The sequence below is a fragment of the Humulus lupulus genome, chromosome 7, assembly GCF_963169125.1.
Source record: "Humulus lupulus chromosome 7, drHumLupu1.1, whole genome shotgun sequence".
Taxonomy (NCBI): Eukaryota; Viridiplantae; Streptophyta; class Magnoliopsida; order Rosales; family Cannabaceae; genus Humulus; species Humulus lupulus.
Genome location: NC_084799.1, coordinates 155945923 through 155972138, shown reverse-complemented (window position 1 = coordinate 155972138; position 26216 = coordinate 155945923). Strand labels below are relative to the sequence as shown.

The 26216-nt window shown below is 33.7% G+C and overlaps 1 protein-coding gene across 1 annotated transcript; it reads left to right on the top strand.

Annotated features, from left to right (window-relative positions):
* The first annotated feature begins 22850 nt into the window (after positions 1-22850).
* On the top strand, positions 22851-24101 carry LOC133789967 (protein S40-7-like). The gene has a single exon (XM_062227607.1). The coding sequence runs from the start codon at positions 22889-22891 to the stop codon at positions 23525-23527; it is 639 nt and encodes a 212-aa protein (XP_062083591.1). The 5' UTR covers positions 22851-22888; the 3' UTR covers positions 23528-24101.
* Positions 24102-26216: the final 2115 nt, after the last annotated feature.

Below are 26216 nucleotides of genomic sequence, written 5' to 3'. Positions count from 1 at the left end.
TTCAACGGATTTTCAGCTTCTATACAAAGTTTTGAGGTTTTTACTATGTATTGATCGTTAATTGTTTACATGATTTTTATATATATATATTATTTCAGATTCCTTATATTTTTTGATCATATATTGATAATGTATATGTGTTTATTGTTGATAATAATGTTTTATAGTTGTATTTGATTATTTAAGAATGTATGAATCTTAGAAAATGTGTTTGTGAAATTTTCTTTTTATTAAACCGAATTTAATATTAATGTATTAGATTACTAAATTTATAATTTATTTGATTTATTTTTGTATTTTATAATATGTTTTTATTTATAATAATTATTTAGAAAACTAATGAAGTTAATATTTTGATGTTATTATAAAAAAGTTAATATATTGTTGTTATAATAAAAAAAGATCAAGTTAATATCTAGTAAAAAAAAATTCTTTTGTAAAATATAGTTTTAATGTTTAGATATTTTGTTGTTGTAAAAAAATTCAAGTTAATATTTAGTTAAAATAAAGTTTTATTTGTGTAATATGCTTTAATGTTTTGTGCTAGTTATTATAAACTCAATAATTATAATATTTAATTTTATTTATATTATTTTTAGGACGGTTATTGTTTTGGAAGTAATTTGGTTTTTCATTGGTGATTACTAGCTTGAAGATTAATTTTAAGGTGAGTGAGAATATTATTTTTATTTAATACTATTGTACATATTTATAGAATTATAGTTAAATCATATTGAATTTAGTGGAAATTAGGCTTGAAAATTAGTGAAGTAGGTTCTGAGAAATTTGTGTGTTGCGGTGGTATAAGGATGAAATTATGCATGTTGATTATTTTGTTTGTTTGTGTTGAATTAATAGGTACTTATGAAACTGAAATATGTTATAGAAACAGAGGAAACTTTGCCCAATTTTTTGTAGGTTTATTAATTTATAAGGAAAGAATTATGCTTGTTACTATTGTGTTTGTTTGTATTTAATTAATAGGTACTTATGAAATTGGGATATGTTATAGAAATAGAGGAAACTCTGCCCAATTTTTTTTTTAGGATTTATTAATTGATAAGGATAGAAGTATACTTGTTGATTATTGTGTTTGTTTGTGTTGAATTAATAGGTACTTATGAAATTTGAATATGTTATAGAAATAGAGGAAACTCTGCTCAATTTTTTTTAGGATATATTAATTAAACATGTTTTTTAATATGTGATATTTGTTTTGTAAAACTTAATAGGAATTGTTTTTATAATTATTATTATGGATAAATCTTGGATGCATGAGAGGAGAGAAACACCACAATTTCAAGATGAATTCAACAAATTTTTAGAGTTTTGCTTAAAGAATTGTCGTGATCCTCAAAGAATTCCTTGTCCATGTGTAGATTGTTGTAATGGATCAAAAGAAAATATTACCATGATAAAATATCATGTATTTTGTCGAGGATTCACTAGAAGTTATACTAGATGGTATTGGCATGGACAATTATCCAATAATGATCCATATCCGTTAGGGAGGCGAGGGGTAGATGATTTTGATTCTAATGATTATGATGATCATCCTATGGAATTGCTTGATGAAGCTCAATAGGAGTTTGTTGTTGATCCAGAAAAATTTGATAATTTGGTTAGAGATGCAGATAAATCGTTGTTCAATGGTTACAAAATACTAAGATTACCTACAATGGTGAAATTTTACAACATCAAAGCAGAAAATGGAGTGAGCGATAAATTTTTTAGTCAATCTCTAGCTGCTTTTAAGGAAATTTTTCCTTTAGATAACTGATTCCTAGAGTCTACATATGAAGTCAGGAAAACATTAAATTTGATAGGGTTGATGTATGAAAAGATCCATGCATGTCCGAACGATTGTATTTTATATCGTAAAGAGTATGCTGACATGGACACTTATCCTGAAAGTGGTTTACCGTGGTACAAACCTAACAAGAGTAAGGAAATTAGGAAAAACATTCCTAAAAAATTGATGTGGTACTTGCCTTTGATTTATCGGCTTAAGCGATTATGTCAAAGTGCAGAGCACTCTGAAAACTTAATATAGTACGAGACTAGGCTAGTGAAAGATGGCAAACTCCGACATCCTGCTGATTCACAAGCTTGGAAAAAAGTAAATCACTTGAATCCATAATTTAATACTGAACCAAGACATCTTCATCTTGGTTTATCGGCCGATGGAGTAAACCCACATAGATCTCTGAGTAGTTGGCATAGTTTGTGGCCGATCTTCCTTGTTATGTAGAATCTTCCTCTATCATTAGCCATGAAAAGGAAGTTTATGATGCTTTCGTAAATGATTCAGGCGCAAAACAACCAGGACACAATATTGATGTTTATTTGGCACCATTAATTGATGATTTGAAAGGGTTGTATGAAAATGGTGTTAAGGCATATGATGGTGTAACAACCCAACTATTCTAGAACTTGGACCATTAAAAGATACTATACTAATCTTAAGAAAAACATACATATAAAAATAACCATAACTTTATTTTAAACTGTAAAGCAAAGGTTAAATACATAAAATTTAGAGTAGGGTATGGGATCCAATTATTTTGAAAATAAAATAAAACATGACTTTGATAAATTGGTTACAAAATTAAGTGCGAAAAAATAATATATAGAAATCATAACTAAAAGACTTAAAAGCTTCATCCTCGAATCGTTCGCGCAGTCCACAGATTCCATTCTCCCTCAATACACATCCCCAAGCTGCTAAGAACCTTTCCCGCTGCCATAACTATTTTCCTGCACATATAAGACATAAAGGAATGAGCCTAATTCCCAGCAAGGAAAATCTACTACAAGCATGAAACATATACATACAAACTATAAACTATAAACTATAAACTGTAAACTATTATCATATGACTACATAAATACAACATCTATTATAATGGCCATCATACTTCTTGAGACTTGCTAGCTAAGCAATCATATGCCCATAAATTTACAGGGCTAGTTATTTAAACAAGTCACGTAAATTTATGGGGCTCGTTATCTAAACAATCATATGCCCAAGGAATCTACTATTGGGACTTGTTATCTAAACAAGTTATATGTTTGTTATCTAAACAAATTATGTGATTGTTATCAACTAAAAATATATCATACTTATAACATAAACATATATCAACAACATAAAAGCATACAAATCTACCCTATTTTCCTTACCAAAAACTGAAATGTGAGAATAAGATCGGGACATTGGAACACTCCTAGAGGAATGAAACCTTGAGTTTGAAGAACTTAGATGCCTAACCAAGAATAGAGAAGATGAGTTAGGAATTGAGTAGAAAAACTATAAGAACAATACAGAAAGGAACTAGAGTTAGGAATACCTTGAATGCTTCTATGACCGAACTACACCTCGAAACTGAAATACACTAGATAAGTTACATCCCAAGTGTTTATTAAGCTTATAACCCCAACCCAATTGTTTAACACTCTAAAGTAATCTTAGCAGCTTGTAGGCTCTGAACTCAGCTTGATGAATGAAGAAATGGTTGGGTACTAGGTCCTATTTATAGAGTTCAAGAATGAAAAGATCTTCATTTAGCTTGAATAAAATAATGGATTTTTAATTGAAAAACATTTGAATAAATGTTCAGCAGAGGCTGAAGACTCTGTCAAAAAGATTCTGGACTTATGAAGAGGTTAAGGATTAAAATGAGCTCGGTTTCAAAATTGTTCAAAAATCATGCACCATAGCCGATATATCGCCTGGACTGATGCTCCCGAGCCTCGTCGAGGTTGTCGTGCCAAGTTACGTGTTTTTCGTATCCCCGTATGGCGATATATCACCCCCTAGAGTTGTGATATATCGGCATACGCTGAAATATTATACACATAATTACACTTTTTCAGCCTAATTTTAATTGAGTAAACAACCTTGACTAAGTCATTTAACGATTTCAAAGATGCTGGCAGACCCTAGGATTTTCAAATATTACTCTTAATAAACTATTCCTCAAAAATACTTAATTATTCATTAAACGTACACATGACAAGTGTTAATATCTTATTGGGTCTATCTAAACCTTATAGTATAATAATTATCATCTCCATAATCAGTCATATTAATCAAACCTTAGGTTATAATTAATATTCTTAAACTATATGTTAAGCTTATAAAATCTACAAGTGTTGCTACGAGTGTCCAACTAAGTCCCGACTTGAATCAAAATCCACAGTAATAAAAATAGTACAACTATTACTATTACTACTACTATCTAACTAGCCAAGTAAAGTTTCCTTGGACTCTACAATTCTCCCTTTCTAAAAAGAATTTCATCCTCAAAATTTACTGACCAAATAATTTTGGATACCGGCCTTGCATGTCCTCCTCCTACTCCCACGTTGCCTCTCGTTCAGAACTATTACTCCATAGGACTTTGACTATCGGAATACTCTTGGACCGTAACTGCTTCATCCCTCTATCTAGGATGCTAACCGGTCGTTCCTCGTAACTCAAGTCTTTCTCGAGTGCTATCGTATCGTACTTGAGGATGTGAGATGGGTTTGACACATACTTGCGTAGCATTGAGATATAGAACACGTTGTGATTATCTGCTAGGGCTGGTGGTAGGGCTAATCTATACGCAACTGCTCCCACTTTGTCCAATATCTCAAAAGGACCTATAAATTGGGGACTAAGCTTGCCTTTCTTCCCAAACTGCTTCACACCTTTCATAGGAGATATCTTTAGGAAGACTTGATCTCCGACCTTGAATTCCACATTGCGTCGCTTGGCATAGCTCTTTTGACGTCTTTGAGCAGTAAGCATACACTGTCTAATTAACGCTACTGCTTCTTGAGCTTTTCTAACAGCTTCGGGATCGAGAAGCTCCCTTTCTCCTACTTCGTCCCAATGCAACGGTGATCGGCACCTTCTTCCATAAAGCAACTCATAAGGTGCCATCCTGATCGTTGACTGGTAGCTATTGTTGTAGGAGAACTCTATCAATGGCAAGTACTTATTCCATGATCCTCTGAAATCAAGTACACAAGCGCGCAACATATCTTCTAAAATCTGAATCATACGCTCGGACTGCCCGTCTTTCTGAGGATGAAAAGATGTACTAATACTTAACTTAGTACCCATGGCTTGCTGTAAACTTCCCCAAAATCTCGATGTAAACACCGATCCTCTATCAGACACTATTGTCTTGGGGTTTCCATGCAACCTTACTATCTCTTGTACATAGATGTCTGCATATTGGTCTGCTTTGTATGAAGTCTTAACAAGCAGGAAATGAGTGGACTTGGTTAGTCTATCTATTACTATCCAAGCTGAATCATGCTGCCTGTTTGTTCGTGGCAAACCTGTCATGAAGTCCATAGCTATATCATCCCACTTCCATTCTGGTACGCTAAGTGGTTGCAATAAGCCTGCAGGCCGCTGATGTTCTGCTTTCACTTGCTGGCATTCTAGACACTTAGACACAAATTCTGCTATATCCTTCTTCATCCCTGGCCACCAATATATTGCCTTAATGTCATTCGTCATCTTGGATGACCCTGGGTGAACTGAGTACGGGGTACTGTGCGCTTATTCTAGAATTTCCATCTTAATCCTTTGATCATCTGGCATGCATACCTGATCCTTATATCTCAATAACCCTTGACCAGATATTGAGAAATCTGTGGCCTTGACTTCTCTGACTGCATCCATATGTGTAGTGTGTCGTCATGCCCTTGCCCAATCTGGATATCTTCTAGCAAATTTGACTGGATAGACAAATTAGCCAGCTTATCGACAACTATTTCTATTACGGCACTAATCAGCTCCTGTTGTATCGGCTTTTCTATTCCTGCTAGTGCTGCTAAACTTCCGTAACTCTTCCTACTTAGCACATCAGCAACTACGTTTGCCTTTCCCGGGTGGTATAGGATTTCACAGTCGTAATCCTTTACTAACTCTAACCACATGTGCCGCCTCATATTGAGCCCCTACTGAGTGAAGAAGTACTTTAAACTTTTTTGGTCCATATAAATCTCGCACCGTTCTCCGTAAAGATAATGGCGCCAGATTTTCAACGCAAAGACCACCACTGCCAACTCCATATCGTGAGTTGGGTAGCGTTGTTCATACTCCTTCAGCTGCCTTGAGGCGTAGGCTATCACCTTGTCATTCTGCATCAGCACGCAACCCAACCCTTGCTTCGATGCATTGCAGTAGACTACGAACTTATCGTTGGGTGTCAGTACACAGAGTACTGGTGCTGAGCACAGCTTGTCCTTAAGCAACTGTAAGCTTTCTTCACATCTATCATTCCAGTTGAATATTTGCTATTTTCGGGTCAGGTTGGTGAGTGGAGTGGCTATCTTAGAAAAGCCCTCTACGAACCTCCTATAATAACCTACTAATCCCAGAAAGCTTCTTACTTCGGATGCGTTCTTTGGTCTTGGCCAATGCTTCATGGCCTCTACCTTTGATGGGTCTACTGCAACTCCATCCTTGGATATAATATGTCCGAGGAACGCCACTTGCGAAAGCCAAAACTCACATTTCTTGAACTTGTCATAGAGTTGATGCTCCTTTAGTCATGACAAAATCAACCTCAAATGTTCCTCGTGCTCAACTTCGTCCTTCAAGTATACTAAGACGTCGTCGATGAACACTACGACGAATTTATCTAAGTAGTCCTTGAAGACCCTATTCTTCAAGTCCATAAACGTGGCTGGTGTGTTGGTAAGACCAAAAGACATAACCAAGAACTCATAATGCCCATAACGAGTCTTGAAAGTTGTCTTAGATATATCCTCTCCCCGCACCTTGAGCTGATGGTATCTAGACCGTAAATCAATCTTTGAAAATACGGTCGCACCTCAGAGTTGATCAAACAAGTCGTTAATTCAGGGTAGCGGGTACTTATTCTTGATTGTTACCTTATTCAACACGCAGTAGTCTATGCACATCCGCATACTTCCGTCCTTTTTCATCACAAATAGAACCGACGCTCCCCATGGCGAATGGCTTGGCCTAATAAAACCCAAGTCTAGGAGTTCTTCTAGCTGCGTCTTTAACTCCTTGAGTTCTGTAGGTGCCATCCGGTATGGTGCCTTGGAGAAAGGCTCAGTGCCTGGTACCAATTCAATCATGAAGTCAATTTCCCGAGTTGGCGACAACCCAGGCAAGTCATCGGGAAATACTTCTGGGAATTCTCTTACAATGCGGACGTCTCCAACCTTAAGTGGTGTTTCCTTTACCACTCTGTGATGCTAGCTAAGAACGCTTGACACCCTTTTTCTATCATCCTTTGGGCTTTGAGAGATGATATTAGCAGCGTGCGTAGTCCTGAAACTTGTCCCATGAAACATAATCTCTGGCCGTCAGGAGTCTCGAACATCACCTTCTTGCGTTTACAATCGATGGTTGTGCCATGTCGTGCTAGTCAGTCCATGCCTAGTATTACGTCGAGGTCCTTGATCTCCAGTTCTATCAGGTCTCCTTCTAATTCTACATCCTCAATCTTGATCGGTATGCCTCGTACTATACGTGATGATAGAACTACTTTGCCCGAAGGCAAGTCGATTACAAACCTAGTTCTAAATCTTTCACAAGGTTTGTCTAGTTTTTCTATCATTCCTAACGAGATATATGAATGAGTGGCTCCCGAATCAAATAATACAGAACATATATTATTGAGGATAGAAACCTGACCTATGACCACTTTATTGCTAGCATCAGCCTCTCCTTGGCTTAAGGCGAATACCTTGGCAGGAACCATCTTGTCTTCCTTTTTCCCTTCTGGCTTAAGCTGGGGACACTGCCTCTTTTGGTGACCTTCCTGACCATAGTTGAAGCATCCTTTAGTGATTGCATGACATTCACCAGGATGTTTCTTCTGACACTTAGCACATTGCGGGTATTCTACATAACCCGACCTACTACCTCCATTATTTGTCTGTGCCCTTTTATCGTTGTCGGACTGTTTGTTGATTCTGTTGTCTTGGCTCAGGCTTACTGGCTTCTTCTTTACTAACGTTAGCCTGCAACTTTTCTACTTCTATTACCATCTGTAACACGTCGGCATAAGTAGTATTTCCTGGGTTTGCTAACTTAACCCCCAGCTCAATCTTCGGTCAAAGTCCTCTAACGAACTTAGACACCCTCAGATAGTCGGTTGGAACCATTTCTGGTGTGAACTTAGCCAATCGGTCGAACTGCCAAGCATATTCTGCCACTGATAAACTCCCTTGCTTCAAGCCAGCGAACTCCTCAACTCTTGAAGCGAGTACAGCTGAATTATAGTATTTTTTGTGGAACAGCTCCACAAATCGAGTCCAAGTCATGGTGGCAACATCATGAGTCTGCTGGACTAAATCCCACCATATCCTGGCATCTTTCTTGAGAAAGGATGAAATGCAGGATATGCGGTCTGCGTTGCTGAGGTTCATGTGCGTCAGGATTGGCTCCATGTTTCTTAGCCACTCTTCTGCCTCGAAGGGGTCTGTAGTCCCTTGAAAGTTCGGAACGTGCTGCTTACAGAACCGCTCATAAACTGGCTCCATGTGCTGTACTGGATACGGCGCGTAATTCGCCACTGGCCATCCCCCAAATGGACCAACTTGTTGGGGTGCTGAGGCCATTTATTGTGGCTGCGGCGGAGGTGGAGGCTGGGTCTGGGGTTGAGCCTGTTGTCGCTGTTGCTGCAATAGTTCCTCGACTTTTTGTCGCAGTCTGGCAATCTCCACAGTGTTGTCAGCTGGTGGCGGCGGTGCGTTGCGGTTGGCAGTAGCACGCACTCCCCTTCTACGAACTAGAGGGGCTTCATTGTTCACAGGAGCAGCGTTGGAGGCGTTCCCATTGGTGCGAGCAGATCTTCGGAGTGAAATTGCAGCAGAGTTCTAACAGTTGAGAGAAACATGTCAGAACTTTAACCTAATAGGCTCTAAGGCAAAACTTAATCTAAACAAACATAACTCGGACCTATTAATTATGACTTCTTATGAAAATTATATAAGTCTTCTTTATTATTAGAGTGGGTTTCTATACTTAGAAAAATAAGCCATCTTTATTTTTTTCTAAGTCTGTTTCTAATCATCCTATATGGCTTGATTCTCAGGCTCGAAACTCATATTTGTTCCAAAGTTAACTATATTGAGGGAGGGCTGAGATCAATAAAATCGTTCCCACTACTATGGCCCCCTAACTCTCAATATAGAAACTTGGTTCATTGATTTGTATCCACCCTCACCGAACTTAGTCATTATATATTTTATTTATTATTTATTATGATTGCGAAAGAAAATCAAACTCATATATGTTAACAAAATAACATTGATATTAATTTAGAAAATAAAGTTTCTACTATTTACAACCATTAAAGAAAACAAATAATAAATTAAAACAAACAATGAAACTAATCTTATTTTAAAAATCGGGATCTTATATATCCGATCCTTCATCTAGCATATCATCATTTAATTCCTCATAGTCTTCATTATCATGTGCCTTTAAATGCCCTCGAGGAAGGTTCTTAAAAATCCTATGCTTTTGCTCATTTGTAAACTGAAATTCCATTTTTGAAGTGAACCTAATCAAGAGAAAATAATATCTCATCGCTATCGGCAATTCATCTTCATTATCCATTGTTTCCCATATCTCCTCTAAGGCTTCAATTATGGTACGATAATCTCTAAATAGTCTTATTACTAAAATGTATTGCTCCATTGCTCTCATCACGATCTGCTTAGATTCTTGGAGGTGACCTATTTCTTTGTGGAACAAAACCAGCCTCCGAGTGATTCTTTCTAGCACTCCTACGATGTTTCTCAGTTCTCTAATTCTCTTTAAAGCCTTAATGGCTCAGATATCCTCATAGGTTAATGCTTTGCTCATTCATAACTGAAAACATAAAGACTAAAATCGTTAGCTACACTTATAAACATAATAACTATAACTTAAACACTTACTTGGCGGTCGGATTCGAAGCTTTGAGTGTGTGTATCGAGGAGAACTTCATGCGGATGAACCGTTGCTCTGATACCAACTGTAACGACCTAACTATTCTAGATCTTGGACCATTAAAAGCTACTATACTAAACTTAAGAAAAACATACATATAAAAATAACTATAACTTTATTTTAAACTGTAAAGCAAAGGTTAAATACATAAAATTTAGAGTAGGGTATGGGATCCCATTGTTTTGAAAATAAAATAAACCATGACTTAGATAAATTGGTTACAAAATTAAGTGCGAAAAAATAATACATAGAAATCATAACTAAAAGACTTAAAAACTTCATCCTCGAATCGTTCGCGCAGTCCACTGATTCCATTCTCCCTTAATACACATCCCCAAGCTGCCAAGAACCTTTCCCATTGCCATAACTATTTTCCTGCACATATAAGACATAAAGGAATGAGCCTAATGCCCAGCAAGGAAAATCTACTACAAGCATGAAACATATACATACACATAAACTATATACTATAAACTATAATCATATGACTACATAAATACAACATCTATTATAATGGCCACCATGCTTCTTGGGACTTGCTAGCTAAGCAATCATATGCCCATAAATTTATGGGGCTAGTTATCTAAATAAGTCACATAAATTTATGGGGCTCGTTAACTAAACAATCATATGCCCAATGAATCTACTATTGGGACTTGTTATCTAAACAAGTTATATATTTGTTATCTAAAAAAATTATGTGATTGTTATCTAAACAATTCATATACTAAAACAACTAAAAACATATCATACTTATAACATTAACATATATCAACAACATAAAAGCATACAAATCTACCCTATTTTCCTTACCAAAAACCAGAATGTGAAACCAAGATCGGGACATTTGAACACTCCTATAAACCATAATAGAGAGGTGAGTATACTAAAGGAAATAGATGAATGAACTAAAAACCATCGAGAATATACTTACCGAAAAGAAACCTCGAGTTCGAAGAACTTAGATGCCTAACCAAGAATAGAGAATATGAGTTAGGAATTGACTAGAAAAACTATAAGAACAATATAGAAAGGAACTAGAATTAGGAATACCTTGAATGCTTCTATGACCGAACTACACCTCGAAACCGAAATACACTATAAACTATACTTCCCAAGTGTTTATTAAGCTTATAATGATTAAACTTATAACCCCAACCCAAGTGTTTAACACTCTAATGTAATCCTAGCAGCTTGTAGGCTCTGAACTCAGCTTGATGAATGAAGATATGGTTGGGTACTAGGTCCTATTTATAGAGTTCAAGAATGAAAAGATCTTCATTTATCTTGAATAAAATAATGGCTTTTTAATTGAAAAAAATTTGAATAAACGTTCAGCAGAGGCTGAAGACTCAGTTAAAAAGATTCTGGACTTATCAAGAAGTTAAGGATTAAAATGAGCTCGGTTTCAAAATTGTTCAAAAATCATGCACCATAGCCAATATATTGCCCAAGCTAGGCGATATATCGCCTGGACTGATGCTCCCGAGGCTCGTCGAGGTTGTCGTGCGAAGCTACGTGTTTTTCATATCCTCGTATGGCGATATATCGCCCCTAGAGCTGTGATATATCGACATATGCTGAAATATTTTACACGTAATTATACTTTTTTAGCCTAATTTGAATTGAGTAAATAGCCTTGACTAAGTCCTTTAACGATTTGAAAGCTGCTGGCAGACCCTACGATTTTCAAATATTACTCTTATTAAACTATTCCTCAAAAATACTTAATTATTAATTAAACATACACATAACAATTGTTAATATCTTATTGGGTCTATCTAAACCTTATTGTATAATAATTATCATATCCATAATCAGTCATATTAATCAAACCTTAGGTTATAATTAATATTCTTAAACTATAGGTTAAACTTATAAAATCTACAAGTGTTGCTACGAGTGTCCAACTAAGTCCTGGCTTGAATCAAAATCCACAGTAATAAAAATAGTACAACTATTACTAGCTATTACTATTACTACTACTATCTAACTAGCTAAGTAAAGTTCCTTGGACTCTACAGATGGTTTAATGAAATAATTCTATAATTTGAAAGTTGTGGACTGTTATTTATTTCCCAGCATATAGTAATTAATCAAGGTTGAGCACAAAAGGTTACGAAGGTTGTCAAATTTTTTCCACCAACACATGGGCTCATCGCCTATCAAATGGACACAAAATGTGCTATATGGGTCATAGACGATACTTGCCTCTAAGCCATCGTGATAGAAATAAAAAGAAATCATTTGATGGTACTAAAGAACGAAATGTTTCTCCTTTGCCACTATCAGGGGAGTAAATTCTTGATGAAGTAGAAAAAATAGACTTTAAGTATGGAAAGACACAATAAAATAAGAATGTTAATGGATGTTTTCAAAGAAAATCAATTTTTTTTTGTCATCCATACTTGAAAGATTTATTGGTTCGTCATTGATTGGATGTCATGCACATAGAAAAAATGTGTGTGAAAGTATTATCAATACCTTACTTGATATCCCCGGCAAAACTTAGGATGGTTTGGCTAGTCGTTTAGATTTGTTGAGATTTGCATAAGACATCGTTTGGCACCTGAGGAGAAAGGGAAACGTACATATTTACCTCCGGCTTGTTTTACGTTGTCTGGAGAAGAGAAATAAGTTGTATGTAAATCACTTGCAGAGATGAAAGTGCCTAATGGATATTCATCTAACATTCGAAACTTGTTGTCCTTGGAGGATTTGAGGTTAATGGGAATGAAATCTCACGATTGCCACATGTTAATGCAACAATTATTTTCGATTGCCATTCGATTAGTCTTACCAAAAAGAGTTCGAGATTGTGTGACAAATGGTTGCATCTTTTTTAATCAATTATGTAGAAAAGAATTAGAATGAAGAAGTTGGATGCATTGCATGATCAGATAGTCGTTACTTTATGCAACCTTGAAAGATATTTTCCACCTTCTTTCTTTGACATCATGATAAATTTGACGGTTCATCTAGTAAGAGAAGTGAAATTGTGTGGGCCAGTTTGGAAAATATAAATGTATCAATTTGAAAGGAATATGAAGGTGTTGAAAGGTTATGTGCGTAATCACCATCCTCCAAAATCTAGTGTGGTTGAGTGTTATATATCAGAAGAGGCAGTCTAATTTTTTTCAGAGTACATGGTTGGAGTCGAGGACATTGGAATTAACAAACCACGAAAAGCTATTCATGGTGAAATTGTAGCTAAGGGTCAGGTTGACATCTTGACTCAAGCGTTAGGAACACCTGAGCACTCAGGTTGTGTTCGAGCTACTGGGTATGTTACTTCTTAATTTGTGTTAGCTTTGTATTTACTTAAATAAAATAATTAACTTAGTGAATTATTTTTTAGGTTAATTGCTAAAATGACTTCATTATTTGGAAGAAAAAAAAAGGAAAGTGCCAGATGTTGTTTCTTAGAAAGAAAACGAGATTGCTAGACTCACAAAAGAATTTGAAGAGCTGAAGAGGGAAAGAGCTAGACCATCAGAGGAGAATGAGAATGAAGAATAATTCTACAATGAAGAGGAGAATATGGACACTGAAGTAGAATACAATAATGAAGAAACCATTGAAGAACAATTTCAACCTGTTATGTATCAGTTCCCTCCACAACATAACAACGTTGTGAAACTATGTTAAGATAATATTCACAACATACTGGCTGAGGGTGTCATATTTGATTCAGTAGGCCCTGTCACAATTCATACAGTTCAACTGGATGATTCGGTCGCGCGAGTTTTGGTCACCAATTTTATACAAAAGGATGCCAAAATCCCAATTGCAGTTGGTGAAGTACGATATATTCGTGATACAGCCGATATATTCCTTCCTTGGCCGAAACATTTAATTATGACTCATGAGGTATAAAACAATTCTTCACTTCATTCATTTGTTATATATGTATATAGTATTAATGATATTATACAGGGTCCTCTACAAAAGAACCCTGCAATGTTAAGAAGTGCGTCTAAGGCAAAACTTAAATCCATGCTTAGCCCACATGTGTCATCAGCTAGATCTCACATCAATGTAGGAGAAGCTGAAATAGAACCTCGACTATTCAATGCTCACATAATGAATTGCATCCACATTAGTCTTAGATTTATTACGAAGGAATATTGTTCAATTATAGGAACAACAGGAGTCATAGTAATTCCCGTTGACCAATCATTTATGAATTGCGAGTCCATCTTCATCACTTTAGAAGATGCAGAGCAAGTAGAAACTTTGGATAATATTGGAGGCTTAGCCATACTTTTTAGCATGAGGTATCCCTTCAACTTCAACTTAATCTTTAATTGAAGATAAACATGATATGATTCTGCTTACTCCTCTCCGAACTGTGGAATATTTTAGCTATAAATTGAATGTTAACAGATTTGGGTAGTCCTATTTATAGGGGAAACTCTGCCAAATTTTTTTAAAAAAATTTAGTACTGGAGAAATTTTTACAGATGCATTTGGGAGAGCCTTTATGGAAATACACGTGTCTATTTCAAGTTTCTTGATACTGAGCTTCTTAGTACTAGCAATGCACAAGATGTTGAGCGTACAACTTCAATTATGGCCAATTGGTTGATGCAATGGATAGACGAGGGCAAATGTACTTTATTCCTCGGAACGTCAAGTAAGAACTACCTAAAACTACTTTAACTACTCTTTTCATATAATCATTTAATTAATTTAACTTAATTATCATTTTAGTAAACATTGGATGCTAGTGGTCGCTATGCCACAAGAAAATGTCGTATTTCTTGACCCATTATAAGTACATGAACGACCTCCACAAATTGATGCATTGATGATGAGGTAAATTTTATTTTTAAAATTATGTGTCTTAAATTATTAAATTTTTTACATCTTTAATTTCTTAATGTAGTGCATACGAAAGGGCTTCTTCAAATTTCATGCTTGGGAAGTTTACAAAGATCTTCAATATTCAGTGCCCAAAACAACCAAAGAGTCATGAATGTGGTTCTATGTATTAAAATACATACGGGATCTTGTAAGGACAGCAAACGCGGTGAGAGTCCTAAAAAATAAAGTAGGTTTGTTTATATTTTTATAATTTATTTTTACTTATGATAAACTATAAAATAATTAGTATGCTCATTAATTTTTATTTTTCAATTTTACAGTTTGATGGGAAAAATGTGTACAGTAAGATCGATGACCTCCTCCCAATAAAACATGAATGGTTAGCAAGATTGATAACTTTTATTTATTATTAGATGAATGTAGTTTTATATCTACTTATAATTATATCAATTAGGTTAGAAAAATATGAATACTATGTTTTTTTTTAGACAAAAAAATGAATGTTTAGTATATATGAATGTTTTTATAAGATTACAAACTTGTGGAATTTTATTTATGCAAATGATAAATTAAATCATAATAATGTTAGTAAAGGAAATAAAACATTTTTTATACTAAACTAAATTAGATTTCTAAATATTAAATCTAAAATAAATATTTGGTTATATAACATGAGATAAATATATATTTCATTTATTACAAAACAAAAATATATATACAATTCGATTATTACTTAACAAATATTTTTTTTTATTTTAAATAATCCTTTAACTGCGGTTATTACATAATAACCGAAGTCTATTTATACCTTTAACTTCAATTTTTATGCAATAACCGAAGTTAAAAGGTTTAAATATTCACACTGAAACCTTTTAACTTTCGTTATTACATAAAAACCGAAGTTAAATCTAAGAGTAGACTTCGATTTTTATGTAATAACCGAAGTCTATTCTTAATTTTTAACTTTGGTTATTGTAAGGTTTTAACTTCGCATGGATAGACTTCGGTTTCTATTTTAGCAAAAACCGAAGACTATTAGCCTAAAAAACTGAAGTAAAAGGCTATTATTGTAATAGTGAAATACCCCTTGGCTTACCCTGAGCCGAGTATTTATCCCCATTGTGACTTTTCTGTTCATTTTTTCAAAAGGATCGGCTCAAGCTGAATATAACATATATCTCCATAGAATAATATGGTCTCAAGCACATAGCATATAAAATTACAGTTATACAATCAACGGGTCAAAATTACGAAAAATGCCTCTTTTTAATAAAAGTTGGTCTTTAAGCACACTTAATACACATAAGCATGCATAAACTATCATATAATAATATAACTCATGTGATTCACATAGTAGCATATATATTCCATTAAAAACTCATAATTTCCAATACTTGAACACTAATCAACATACTGATCCCAGATATCCGACTATAGCTCCCAAGTCGCTTCCTCAACTGTAACGCCCTAATTTCTCATAGATTACTGAGAACACAGCGTTGGGTCGTAATCGTAAATATTGCTCTTTTATTGAATAAAAACTTAAAAAAACATGAAAATAAATACGTGGTCATGGTTTTTTTTAAAATAACATAATTGTCTTTAAAATAAAAATGAGCAATAATTAAATAAAACTTTTTAAAATAACATGATTTAATAAAATAAAAAAATAGTCCCGCTTGATCTTCCTCGACTATATGGCCCCCAACGATTACATCACGAAGCTTTTAGGTCCCACTCGCCACCGACCTTTCTATCCTTAATTTCCTGAAATAACATCATCATAAGGAGTGAGCATCTAAGCCCAGTAAGGAAAATACAAACAAGGGTTAGTCATATAATCAAACATAACATAAATTCACAAAAGTCATACCAACACAAACCTCTAGATCATATCATAACTTAAGTCATAATTCTAAATCATAATCTATAAATCATAGGTCATACTCTAAGTCATAAGTCATAGGTCATAGATCATACATCGTAGGTCATAAATCATAATCATAACTATAGGTCATCGATCATAAACCATAATCATAATTGTAACTATGGGTCATAATAATAAGTCAGATATAATAAAAATATAAGTGTTTATACAGGGGTGGCAATTAAACTCCGGACAAAAGTCTGTCATACACCGGACATAAGTCCGTCATACACCGGACATAGGTACGTCATAAAGTTTTGGCAACCGAGCGTACCGGACATAGTCTATCATACATCATTGGACACCTTAGGTCCAGACACACTTACCCATTTATTGTACCTGAAATGTTAGTTCATACAAACATAAACCATATCCTAACTAGATCCTAATACTAAACTACCTAATTTTCCTTACCAAAAATCGGAATATTGGAGACAAGAGCGGGATTGGAACTCCTAAAACCAAACATCAATAATGGCGAGTTTCTAAAGAAAATAGATGAAAAAAAAACTAAACCATCAAAGAAGAAACTAACTGAGAAGAACCTTAAATTAAAGAACTCAAACACCTTGGATAAACTAGAACCGTTCTACACCTCGATATCGAAATCACACTATATCTCACTACGCAAGTGTTTACAAAGCTTAAGATGGTAAAGGTTTTATCCCAAAACCCTAATGTTTCTCTCAAGAAAAATCTAAGCAGCTTGGAGGCTCTGAACTGTGCTTGAAGAATGAATAAAATGGTTGAGTGAAGGGTCCTATTTATAGTGTTTGAGGAGTGAAACTATCCTATTAAAAAAATACTTAAATCCTTAAATAAACATAATCATGACAAGTGTCATGTTCTTAATGGTTCTGGAAGGTTCTAGAGTTTCTAGATCTTTCTTTTATTTAAACTTAAATTCTTAAATAAACATGATTATGACAAGTGTCATGCTCTTAATGGTTCTGGAAGGTTCTAGAGTTTCTAGATCTTTCTTTTATTTAAACATAATTAATTTCATTCTAATTATAATCCAAATTTAAATTTAAATAAAATAGAATCCTAACTTCTGTAGAAAATATCTCTAAATTATCTTATTAATATTTTTATTAAATAATTGAGGAATAATCTAACATAAAAAATATCTGAACCTCTAACTTCCTAAATCTCGCAACTCGAAACTCACCTGTAGTAAAATCAACATAACTAGAGCTGTAGGATTCCAGTTTAGACCATCATTATATCGTTAGAAACATAATTCAATTATCTACAACTTTCTAGAAATACTATTTTTCGAAATTCATAACATAACTTGGTAAACAATAATTCAGAAGTTACAGTCCCCTAAAGTCACTACAAGAAAAAATGCTTTTAATAACACCAAAAATGTGTTATCAAAACATACCATAACACATTTTGATGTGTTAAGACTGACTATGTTATCGTAGGTCAATGTACTTTACATAACACTTTATCATTGTTATACAGATGTGTTATTATACTATCAACGATAACACACTTTCTGTGTTATTTTAATAAATAGATAAGTGTTTAATTATGTTATTTATAGTCGATTATTTAACACATTTCAATACTTATAAATTTGTGTTATACTACACTTTAGTATAACACATTTTTTGTGTTATATAATGAATTTTGCATAACAAAATTCATTGCATAAAAAGTGTTATTGTAATAGATATTATAACATAATTTTTGTATTATTTTAATATTTAGATAAGTTTAAATTCTCATTATATATTCATTTATATAACACTAATTTATTCTATTATATTTTAATTATTTTTATATAATTAAAATTAGCTTTCTAATATATACTAGCATCATTAAATGAACTTGATTTTCAAATAACAAAAAGTAAAAGCATTCAACATTGTATTAACAATCCACAAATTAGTTTAAAACATTCAACACTGTCATCAACAACAAAATGTTATTTAAGTATTCAAGTAGTCTTAAATATTCAATATATTGAAAAGTTACTACTTTCAATACAAAATATTCTACAGCTGCCCAACACAAAGCCTTCAAAATTAAGTATCCTTTTCTATTTCGATTGTCACATCTGTAAAATAAACAAAGAAATATTTTATTGTTATTATCTATCATCACAAATTACTTCAAGAAAAATGCTATGGAAATTATATCCAAGAGAGGACACCACATACAAAATAATGAATTCACAACTACACCAAAGAAAACAAAGAAACCAAACACTAAATTATAAGACATTGGTTATTTTTTGAGTATGAAAATGTACCTCTTGGAATAACTTTTTTAGAAGGCCATGTAACTGTGGAACCAACTGCTTCTTGTATTGTATGCATCGCATTATTAGGACAAAATAAGTAAGATTCAGGTACAATATCAATGTCAACCCATACTCGCATAAAGTCTGGTCCAAGAGGCTTTCCATGTACAGTTATCTTCAGATCACTAGAATCCCAATGACCTTCAGCAACAATTACATCTACCCAATCAAGCAAGTAGCAAGCATTCTTCCCTTCTGTAAAGTTATGTCTTTTTTCTAGTTCAATACTCTACCAAATTGATTTTAAAGAGAATATATTAGTTTCTGTATTTGTTCTTCTAAAATGAAAATTTAAAACAATAACAACTTTGATAATTTACCTTAGGGGACTGAATATTGTTTGACTGCGGTACATTGCGAGACTGTCCTTCACTTGGTGTCATTTTACCACCAACCTAAATATAAAACCAAGATAAGTTTCATTGGAAGAAAAGAAAACTAAGGTTTATAAGTGCAAGATAGAATTACCACCAAGTGTTCTTTAAGTAGATTCATCATTTCAGTCATTTTGAGCTTCATATTCTGTTGCTCTTCTTCTAACTTGGAGATCTTGCTATTGCACATATTAACAACAGTTAGTTTCGACCTTGTTACGTCTCTTCCGTGTCCGATTAAACGACCAGATTTTGGGTTACCAAACAATTTTGTCAAGGCATCCTCATCAGCGTTGTCTATAGTTCCAGATTTTGGGTCTTCAAGGAGAATCTCATTCAATGAACCCTGCATATAAATTAGTATAACTAATCTATGAATTATGGAAAATAAATATAAATTCCCAAAAATTAAATGACTAATACTCACAAAAATATCAGATGCCGTTGGGTTTACAGGTTCACCATTCTTCTTGGTATGGGCTCTCCGAAAAGCATCGATTCTAGATATTTTAACATTCTCATTTTATTTTTTTCTACACAATACAACAATAGAGATTATAAAATAGAGATTATAAAATAGAGACTACAATAATGGAAGCAAAAATACAAACAGTATAAAACTTAATTATTACCATATCATCGATTGTTCGAGCATCAGGTATATTATTCTTTTTTATTTAATTTTATTATTTTTGTTACTCAAGCTTTTGTTCTTGTACACAATGTAACTATATAAAGTGAAGTTACATTGAGATGTTATTGTTAGATAATGTACATGGATTTATACTGAAGTGACTTAGAAATTTTAGTACTTCTTATTTGATGGTATTGCTATGCAGTTTAGAAAGACAAGTACAACTCCTATTTTGGAATAGAGAATATAATGTATTTGTTTTCGAGTAATCCCATTCTTTGAATGCTAGATTGAAGCATTTGAAACTGGCACCAATTTAAATAATCAATTAAGCTCATTTATCAAAGGAAAGAATGATAGGACTCTAGTTGGCTAGGAGTGAATTGTTAGTATGGACACATGGCACTCTAATGGGAGGGGAGCATTGTTAGCACTGGGTTTGGGGCAGTTTAAAAGGGTACATATAGCCAACCTGGTCAAGTAGAGGAATGAGGAATTGAGTGAGTAGAATTGTGCTTTTACACTTAGATATTTCTCTTTCTATTTCAATAACACAATCTCTAATTGCTATTCTTATAGCTTTTACTACCATGGGCAATGAATATATTATTTTTTTCTCATAAAAGGTGCATATTTACTTTAATGCTTCATAACTCTAAAATTCAAATAAAATTTACTTTAGTTTAATTGACAAGTATTAATATATTCTTCTTAATTCCATATCCTAACTCATCATTATTTTTTAATTCCATATGAGGGTATTGTTTTTACCTCAAGAAAAGTAATTTGTTTTAATGTCATAACTCCTTAATTTCCAGCTAAATAATTTTTTTTTAAGTTTTTATTTTCCTTATATGAAGATGAGGAATATATATAATTTTTTATATATGGAATAGATATTTGTATTCATAGACATTCATATGTTCTTATATAGAAAAATGCAAGTATAGCTATATGTAGAATTGTATATCTAATTTAATGCTAGGATATTTGACAATGCAGATAGTTTGAAGGTGTTGAGGAATTTTTGCTCTTCTTTTGGTGGGGACTCTCTGTAGGAAGCTGCTCTTAGGCATGGCCTTTTTTTTATAAGTATCAACAATGCTAGTTGTCCAATAATTTCACGTGCATGGCCTTCCTTATATCTTATTAGTACTCAAATTACTCTCTCTTTATGTGTTTAGTTATTGGGTTTTCAATATCAAGGAGGGGAGGTTTTATTTTTGGTTGGTATTCTTGTAGTGGTATTTTCAATTATTGACTATTCTTTGACATTAAGTGACCTACTTATATAAATCAGTTTGAAATGAAAGCTACCTTAACAAGCATATAGACAACACAACACACATGTTTTATTCCTTATCTCGCCACAGCACACAAATTTCTCAGATCCTACTTCACTAAGACACACAAGGTCTCAACCTTCCGTTATCACCGCAACACACAATAATAATCTCTGAACCTACTTCACTATGGATGAATATTTAAGATATTCAAACTCCTCTAATATTTCAATAATATAAAACCAAGGTAAAAGGAATACCTCTTGCAAACAAAAATAAGAGTCTCCCGTAAAAAAGTACTTGCACACCAAGTATCTTGCCTCTTCTTTTGAAGGCAGCCAACTAGAAAAGTTTCAACTAAAGAGAAAAAAAACTCAGCATTAAATAAAATAAATAAATAAAATTAAATAGGCAAGAACAATATATAGCCAAAATTTATTAGAATAACATCAGATAGAGAAACGAAATAGAGATGGAGTTAAATCTTCTTATTTGGCTAAAATGAAATTATAAAGAAAAAGACAGTGATGTAAAACTTTTAATGACATGAAAAAGAATCAAATTTGAATTTATTTGAACATAAAACAAATTGGAAATGAATTGTTCCATACAAATCTTAGAAGGAAGAGTGTAAATAAATACTGACAATAATGCCTAATACAGTTAGTGTCAATTCTCATATCAAGAAAAGCCAAAAAAGATCATTTAGATAGAAGAAGATATGCATCAAGTTGTGTAAATTCACACAAAACACCAACTGAGAGAATCAAAAGAAAAGAAAAAAATTCTCTACCAGTAGTAATTTTCCACTCACACAATAAATAACACACAATTCTATTGAGTATTTTGTACTTATTGAGACATTCACTCAAACACCTAAAATGCATAAACTATAATCTATAACAAATAGAATAATTCTCTACCAGTAGTCATCTAAAAGCTTCTTAGAATAGATAATTAATGTATCATCATAGAAAGGTTTCTTTTGCTCACTGTAATTTTTGTTCACCACCCCTCATTATCTTTCTTTGTCAAAGTCAGACTTGAAGGGACCAAAAGTAAAATACTCAAGCACCTATCACATACTGGGAGAATTTGTATTGTACTTGCCCTTTTGCACTATTCTTTGGTTCCTATAGAGTTTGGCTTCTTCATATATGCCAATATCTCTAAGAAGTTTCGGCCATCTCTTGGTAAGCTTAGAATTTAAGTATATAAATATTTTGATTCTAATAAACTATACTCCATTCTCTATCTATTTTTGTAAAATTCTTCTGATGAAAAAGAAAAGAAAGATTGGTTGCTAAACTAAATTTTGATTCCCTTTGTTTGTAGATATCTATATATTTAGAATCTGGGAGAGTTGTGGCGTGGTAGTTCCCCGTCAAGGAAAAAGGTAAAAATTCTTGCTTCCCTAAACAAACCAGGTCCCTATTTTTCTAGACTTCTCTCTCTTGATTCCCTGTATAAATGTTTTTCGTTTATTGCTCTTTTGAATAAAAACAACTATTTTTGCTACATGGCTCTATGTATAGGCAGCAATCATGGAAAATGGGTATGGTTTGTTCTGGCAGAGCAGTGGGGTATGGAGAGCTTTGAGGGATGGAGATTTTGAAGAAGAAGATGTTTGGTCTGTTCTCAAAGAAAGAACAAATTCTAGTTCCAAGACCAATAACAGATCCAGCAGGGAGTCTGCTTTGTCTGTTCCAAGGCATGTTCCAACTGCTGCAAGAATGATTCCCAAAGCTATCAGAGGAGGATTTGAAAGTAGCAACAGTAGTATTAACTCCTCTCATGAAGGTAGAATAATGCAACAATCAGCACCTGTCAGCATTCCCAATTGGCCAAATAGTTACAGGCACAAGTCAAAGAAGGCCTCTAGGAATGCTTCATGGTATGATGATGATCATCATCATGATGGTGGCGACGACGATGAACTTGTTAACGACAAAAGGGATGGTGAAGATCATGAAGAAGAAGATGATTACAACGATGATGACGACAATGATTACGTTGGTGATTATGATTGCAAGGTACCTCCACATGAATTCATTTCTAGGAGGCTTGCAAGAAGTCAAATATCTTCTTTTTCTGTATTTGAAGGAGTTGGTAGGACCTTAAAAGGGAGAGACCTTAGCAATGTAAGGAATGCTATGCTAACAAAGATCGGCTTCATTGAATGATTACTTGTAAAGAATTCCTAAATAATGGTGGCAAGTGTTTCTCCGAATGTCAAATTGCCATGTACAAAGGCTTGTGGTGTTAGGAAATTAGCTTAGAAATTTGGTCTCATAATCTTTTGTTTCTAGTTCTTGTTTAGGATGTGAGGATTTAAAAAAAATCAAATTTAGTTTTGTCTAAAAAAAAAAGTGTAAAGGCCAAAGATTTGATCTATTCAGCTATTGTTTTGAGAGGCTTGACCGCCCTCAATGATATCAATGATAAGCATCTGAGAAATTTAGCAGTTAATGAAGGTCCCAATAAGCAATATATATAAATATATATATTTTTTTCAGAATAGATGTTATTTATTATTACTATCTTTAACGTATATACTGCTTAAAAAAAAATTCAATAACTTGTTTCATCTGTTTCAAACATCAATAATTTCAGGAGAATGATACTCATATCAGCTTCTTCGGTCCATTAAAGTCACAACTCACAAGTACACTGAACAACACACTATGAGCCACCTGCGTATGGGTTAAGCCCTTTTTTACAAGAATACTATTTTGACTGTTTTTTTAGGCTGTTACACCAGTCAAAATAATCTTTTCAGGACAAGTATATTTCAAGACAAAACTCCACTCTAACCATATCCCAGAAAGACAAAACACATAAAACTCAACCAAAGATTTTAATTTTGAAATATGCAAAATCTGATTTAATAGATTCTATGAGACTGTACCAAAACATATATCCTAGCAATATGCAAAATCAATATGCAAAATCGAAAACACATACGGAAAATCGAAAATTAATTTTGAAAACCACAAATTTTATAGATTCTATGAGATTCAAGTTGATAAATCTAACATCTACAACTAAATACTTACCTGGCTTGCCAAGACCGAAGAGAAGAAAAGAGTTGAGAAGCCCAACGACTGGAAATCGAAGGTTGACAAAGAGATAGAGAAAGACAAGAGAGAGAGAGAGTGAGGAGTTCGGAGACCATACCAAGCCGAAGAAATGGGTCTCTTCTTTGTGTCGATATGTTGAAGGAAATGGGTCTCAAAAAGGTTGAAGGAAAGGAAATGGGTCTCTGAAATGTTGAAGGAAATGGGTGTCTCGGGTCTCAGAAATGTTGAAGAGAAAGGAAATGGGTGCCTCGGGTCTCAGAAATGTTGAAGAGATTCTCAGGTCTCAGAAATGAAAAAAAAAAAAAAAAAGCTAAGTGGTGGGATGGTGCAATATATTACCACCCTTTTTTCATAAAGTTGCAAAATATAATACACTACCATAATAATTTTTTATTAGTATTATATTCATGTGTTATGGAAATGGGTATTTGGTGTAGTGAGTTACAAAAAATCTATTTAATTATGTAAATAACAACATAATCCACAAATATCTTAACTAACCATAAAATAAAAAAATCTAATTCCCTAGGCTGATTTCGAATTTACTAAGCCCAAAAACATATTGGGCTTTTGTGCTTTATGTATGCTTGATCCATAACACTTTTTAATAATATCATAATTAATTTATTCTTATGCAATCACCCCATTTTTCACAAACAAGGCTACTAATATCATAAACCTATACTATACTATAATAATCATAAGTACTAAAAAAATTAAACCTAATGTTATAATTAATATTTCTAAACTATAGGTTAAACTTATAAAATCCATATCTATTGCTATGAGTATCCAACTAAATACCGGGTTGAACCAATATTTGCTAAAACTAACATACTATAAGCTATTACTACCTACTACTACTACTACTATCTAACTAAGTAAAATTCTGGGACACTACAATTCTCCCCTACTTAAAAGAATTTCGTCCTCGAAATTTTCTTATCAAACATCTCGCGATACCGCTCCCTTATACATTCCTCCAATTCCCATGTGGCCTTTCTTTCTGTCCTACTGCTCCACAAGATTTTAACCATAGGAACATTTTTGGACCTTAACTCCTTAGTTCCCCATTCTAGAACGTGTACTGGCCGTTCTTCATAATTGAAATCTTGTTTTAACTTTAGAGCCTGGTAATCGAGCACATGGGATGGATCTGATATGTATTTTCTCAACATCGATACATGAAAAAAGTTATGCATTTCAGCTAATGAGGGCGGTAAAGCCAACTGATATGCTACATGCCCTACTTTGTCCAATATCTCAAAAGGACCTATAAACCTTGGGCGGAGCATTTGATAGCAGTTAAGCATATCCTGAAGTATATAAGAAGAACTAGGGATTATATGTTAGTCTACAAGGGTGGTGTTCTGAACCCTGTAGGCTACAGTAATTCAGATTTTCAAACTGATGTCGATGATAGGAAGTCTACTTCTAGAATGGTGTTTACTCTTGGGGGTTGAGTTGTGATATGGAGAAGCATAAAATAGTCTGCAATCTTAGATTCCATCGATGCATATTCTCCTTCACTGGAGAAGCTTTAAGAAAGACTTTATCTCCTACTGAAAACTCAACAGCCCATCTCTTAGCATTGGCATAGCTCTTCTGGCGACTTTGAGTGTCAATCATTCGTTGTCTTATCTTTTCTACTGCCTCCGTTGCTTCTCTTACAACCTTGGGTCCTAGATATCGTCTTTCATCAACCTCGTCCCAATGAAGTGTTGATCGGCATTTCCGTCCATATAGCATCTCATAAGGTGCCATGCCTATCGTCACTTGGTAACTATTATTG

What these genes read in the sequence shown, in the direction of transcription:
- LOC133789967 (XM_062227607.1), top strand. Translation starts at nt 22,889, where the DNA reads ATGGAAAATGGGTATGGTTTGTTCTGGCAGAGCAGTGGGGTATGGAGA.